Source organism: Ceratotherium simum, chromosome 13, assembly GCF_057802395.1.
Source record: "Ceratotherium simum simum isolate JZ-2026a chromosome 13, ASM5780239v1, whole genome shotgun sequence".
Classification (NCBI taxonomy): domain Eukaryota; kingdom Metazoa; phylum Chordata; class Mammalia; order Perissodactyla; family Rhinocerotidae; genus Ceratotherium; species Ceratotherium simum.
The window spans coordinates 42,209,070-42,214,349 of record NC_141912.1 but is presented as its reverse complement, the minus strand read 5'-3'; the positions used below and the strand labels follow the sequence as shown (position 1 = coordinate 42,214,349).

General features: G+C 52.0%; 1 protein-coding gene across 1 annotated transcript; it reads left to right on the top strand.

Moving 5' to 3' along the window:
* Window positions 1-341: 341 nt before the first annotated feature.
* On the top strand, window positions 342-4,308 carry LOC147915705 (trem-like transcript 4 protein). The gene is made up of 5 exons (XM_087437869.1): window positions 342-485; window positions 688-1,032; window positions 1,772-1,811; window positions 2,549-2,650; window positions 3,278-4,308. Exons 1-4 carry the CDS (start codon window positions 434-436, stop codon window positions 2,616-2,618), a joined length of 507 nt encoding a protein of 168 aa, XP_087293995.1. The 5' UTR covers window positions 342-433; the 3' UTR covers window positions 2,619-2,650; window positions 3,278-4,308.
* Window positions 4,309-5,280: the final 972 nt, after the last annotated feature.

Below are 5,280 nucleotides of genomic sequence, written 5' to 3'. Positions count from 1 at the left end.
CCTGGGGTGTTGGAGGTGGGCAGAGAAAGCCAGGGCTCTGGAAGGATGCAGTGAAAGGGAGGGAGATTGAAAGAAGTAGGGCACCCTCTTCCTTTCACCCAGGAAGTGCTGGGAGGGGGGTGGGGATGGACAGGGGCGGCCTGGCAGCAACAGTGCCTGGGCTGTCTGACTGGGCAGGGCTGAGGCCCCTGCAGGGCAGAGATGCTCCCAGCGGCTGGAGATTCCCCCAGGGGACCCCCTCCCTTCCCGTTGCCCGCTGAACACACCCTGCAGGCCTCCCACTTACCCAATCAAGGCCTTTCCTTTCTCAATCTTCTTCCACGATGTGCCGGGGCATCTGGGCAGGGTCAGGCCCTGCTCCTGGGTCTGTCTGTCACGGAGGAGTCACCTTGTACTCCCCGCTCCACACACTCTGGCACAGGGAGAGGGCAATATGGCCTGGGAGGCCCCACACCTGCCTCTGGTCCTGCTGCTCCTGGCCTCAGGTGAGGGGCAGAGGGAGGAGGGTGAATCCAGAGGGACAGGGCAAGGGAGGGAGGGAAGGAGGAGGTGAGGGGAGGTGTGGAGTGGGCTACGGCACAGTGGGACTGGGAGCTGTGTGGCACTGGGGCCGAGGGCTGTGTTGTGTCACGTTCTGGGTATGGCTGGACCCCATTCCTTAGCCTGACCTGAGGGCTTCTTTCCTAGGCTCCTGGGTACAAGCCATCGAGGAGGAGGTGGTGTATGCAGTGCAGGGACAGGCGGTAGCTGTGAAATGCGACTCGTCTCCACAGGAAGGTGAGTATAAGCGCAAAATCTGGTGTAAGGAAGAGACACCAGGTCGTTGTTTCCCATCAGTCACCAGCTCCAAGCCCCAGACAATGGCTCAGAAGTCTCGCTATTTATTGTGGGACAACCCTGCTGCTGGCTTCTTCATTGCCACCTTGATAGACATCAAGAAGAACGACGCAGGACACTACCTGTGTGGAATGTACCCTGGTCCTGGGGACACTTTCAGTGTTCTCAAAAACGTCAGCCTGCTGGTGACTTCAGGTGAGCTCTTTGCTGATGGAAGGGGCCTTCCTGGGGTATCCGGGGACGTAAAGCCACTCACCGCCTTCCTCAGCCTCCCTCAGCCCAGATCCCACCAGCTCCCCGCTCCCTCCCACACTGACTGTGGGCAGTTAGGTCCTCAGTCCCCAGATTCGGCTGTCACCTCCATCCTTGGCTGTCCTGGCCCCAACAGTAGAAGCCACACTGGGGGCCCACTGGGTGTAGAACCCTAGTCCACACACTGGCTCATACACAGCCTCACCCCTGACCTGGAACTGGCCACCCTGTGTAGGGACAGAGTGTGTGTGTGGGACCCTGTGGTCTAGGTCGCCCCCAGGCTGGACATGCTGCTTGTTCTGGACCTGGATCTGAGGCAGCATTGGAAGGGGCTCAGGAGTCTGAGGTGAACGGACTAGGCCTTTGGGTCAAGTGGCAGTGCCGTCTCCACAGGACACTCCTGAGCTCTTCCTGCTCCTGGGGCGGGGGGTGGGGGAGGACTCAGCACCAGGCTTCTCTCTGCCCAGGGCTCCTCCAGCCCCTGCCTCTCTCTTTCTAGCAGCTCTGGGAGAGGCTCCTTCTCTTGGGGCTTCAGTCAGCCCTGGCCTAAGGTGCCCTGAGGGACTGCCTCGGGCCCCTCCCTTCTTCCTCTCAGGACCTGGGGGCTGACCCCCTCTCCCTTTGGGGACTCTGGGCTGCTGTTGCTTCTCTGTGTTGTCATCAGTCACACTTGCTTTTCCAGTGATGACCAGTCCAGCCTCTGGCAGTGGCTCTGAGCACAGGTAGGTCTGGGGTCCCACCAGAGGGAGGGGTCTGGGAAGCGCTAACAGGTGACTTGTGTGGCCTCTGATTCAGGAAGGGGGATACCAGGGGCATGGAGTTCTGGAAGGTCCCTAGGTCTCAGCTCAGAGCTGGCGGGCAGGGGTGAAGGAGTCGCTCTAAACTTCCCCTGCGATGGTGTGGGGAGATAGCTACCTATCAGGAATGGAAGAATGTCTATCAGTGCTGCTCCACAACTGAGGGAAATGAGGCCTGTCCAAGGTCACTCGGCCACTTCCTGGCTGAAGCAGGACTGGGACCCAGGCCTCTGTCTCCTGGTCCAGTGCTCTTCTGGGGCTCAGAGATTCTCCATGAGCACCTCTGAGTGGCCCCCACCCAGGTTTGCCTATTGCAGATCTGGGGGCTCTTTCCCTCTGCTTTTTCCTCGGGACCCAAAGACCTTCTGTCCCTTATCCGTTGGAGCTCTGTGCTGTGGCCCCCCTGACAAGGTCACCCAGAGAAATGACTACTCTGGTCATTCCTTTTTGTCTGGCCAATCTCTCCCTCCACCCAGGGTGCCTGTGTTCTGTGATCTTGTTGCAGGAGGCCCTGTGGCTGACCCCAGTGAGTTCAGGGTGGGTCTGGCCCATAAACAGCCTCCAGCCCCATGCTGGGTTCGGGGGCTGTTCCCCCGCCTGGATCCTCCCTCCCTTCTTCTTCCTTCTCCCTCAGTGGGACCAAACTTCTTTCTCCTTCCCAGTCTGCCTGCCAACACTTTCCTGGTGGTTCTGTTATGTGGACTTCTCGTGACCAAGGTCCTGAGTTCATAGCTCTCCTCATGCTCCTGACCTATAGAGCCCTGGTGAGTGGGGCCAGGGCTTGGCTTGGGGGCCAATGGAGCAGAGAGGAGCTTCTCTCCCAGGAGAGAGGGGCTGCGGGATAGAAGTAGCCAGGGAACCTGTAACTCACACTAGTTTAAATTTTCTTTTACGCCCTCTGTCTCTGCACACTCATTTGGTTGTTACAAGCCACCATCACCTTCGACCTTCAAATTCACGCCCTTGGATCACGTCCACCCACAGCAGCTGGGTTGCCCAGTTTTGAGGCTGGCCTCAGCCGTCTTCCATAAGTAATCCTCAGGTGTGCACACAGACATATTGAGATACACACACTTACAGGTATTCATTTCCTCCATCAAAGACCAGACCTGCACACCCAGAAGTTCCTCCTAAGGGTCCCCTCAACCCTTAGGGAGGGCAGAGCTTCCTGCTCTAGAGCTCCCATCCCGGGACTTTGTATCATTCTGTGTCTTGAGGGGAAAAAGTGTGGGCAGGAAGAAGAGGAAGACAGAATCTGGTGAGAAGGAGGGACTTGAAGGATGGAAAAGGGAGTGTGGCCGGGAAGAGGGTCAGATGAAAGGGGAGGCGTGGAACAGTCAGCGAATGCGCGTACTTCATGTTCTGAATTCCTCCTCCTCCTCGCTTTTCAGGGCTATGCCAAGACTGTCAGAATAGCAGCAATGGCTGCCCCCAGTCGCACCAAGACCCCAGGGCCCATGGGCACTCCCCACTGAGCCTGGCATCCCCCCACCTCCTCCTGCTTCTCCATGACCACTGAGATCCGGGGCCTCTGGAAGACACCTCCTAGCACCTGGATCCACCACTGCGGTGGCGCCTCTACCCCAGATCTGGGGACCCCCAGACTGTCTTCTCCAACTCCATGTCCGCAAAGCGTGGACCCACCACCTGCAGGACTCTCCCTGTGCAACTGGGCCACCTGTCTCCCACTTGGCTCCCCTCAGTGGGACCAAACCCAACTGGTAGGCATCCTGCCCCTGACCTGCACCTCTCCCTCCCCTCCAGGTTTCCTGTTTCTCTGTCAACCCATGGATCAACTGGTCGCCCAGTTTCATCATTGCCCACTGCGGTCAGCTTCGGTTCCTCTTTCTCCCGTTAAAGGAAATGTCCTTAGTTCCTACCATATAAAAATGTCACATTTGATATTTCCAAAAATGACATAAATTATAAAAGTATCTGGCAATGAAGGAAAAACATTTCCATCCTATGTGCCAGATAAAAGAGTTACTAGCTTTAGTACACAAACATCTTTTTCTTTTAAATAAATAAGAATCAAGCAAACATTTTTATTTTAAAAAGGGCTAAGGATATGAACAAGTAATTCATTACAGAATAAAGAACAAATAATATATATGAACATGTGTTCAAAATGGCTGATAATCAAAGAAATGCTAAATGAAGGGAGACCCACCCAATGGTTGGCCCATCAGTTGCAAAGAAGATTAAAATAAATGATAATCATATTCTGTGTGGAGAGGTGTAGGGAAAAGGGAATTCTTGTGAGTTGTTGGAAGAGCATAACTGATAGACTCTTCCTGGAGGGCAATGTGGTGATGAATTAAAAGGCAGAAAAAGTAATTTACTCATCCATTCCACCGTTGACGGACATTTGGGTTGTTTCTAATTTTTGGCTGATGTGAATAAAGTTGCTATGAACACTAAAAAAAAAAAAAAAAAAAAAAAGACAGAAAAAGGCAAATAAACAAAAAAGCATTTAGCTTGTGAAGCAGTGGTTCTAAAAAAAATTTTAAGTAAGTAATTTGACGTGGGTGATGATTGCTGTTTAAAAAGGCAAATAATTGTACAAGACTCGACAAACCAAAGCAGCCTCCTGCTCCTCCATTCTAAGCCCCAGCTCCCAATCCACTTCAAATCTTTTATCTCTTTATTTTGACATTTACCTCTATATTTCTGGAAGAGAAAAAAATAAAGCTTATACTGCCACTTGTTGATTTTCCAGTTTTAGATATTATCCATGAATCTCCTATTCATGAAAATGAGAATCGAGTCATTTAACACATCACTTTCCCACCCACCCCCACTTCCTCTAGCCCCAAACTCACAATATAGTCAAATCACACCTGTCCATAAGATGGAGATTCAGATTTTACATGTTCTGACCCTGTGAATATTTTTCACAGAATATACGGTGCTTATGTTTTCCTTTCAGTATGATTTTTTATTATCCCCCAAATTGTCTTATTTTTGTTTGTTTTATTTTCAAAGTAATCACCACTAATTCTTTTCTAAACTCTCTACCAAAAGTGTAAACGTCATCTCAGATGGTTCACACACATTCAGTCATCAACCGGGTCCATTCCCTGAGACCCCCTGCTGTGTGGTATGTTCTCCGCCTGCAGTCTGCCCTGGTTGCTTTCTAAGCCTGCTGCACGGCTGTCCTAGGATTTCTCCTCCTCATCTTTGTGGACGCCCTCCTGGCCTCCATCAGGTGCTGGACGTGCTCTCTCCTGAATTTCCTGTCTTTCTTTTTCTAGGTTTATCCCTCTTTTTATTGGAACATTCCTTCTAATATCTTCCCTTACTTTTGAGAAGCCCAATACCATTTTTATTTCCAATCCATTGACTATGAGGGTTTTATTTCCCCCTCTCCCTCTTGATGCTTTTAAGATCTTCT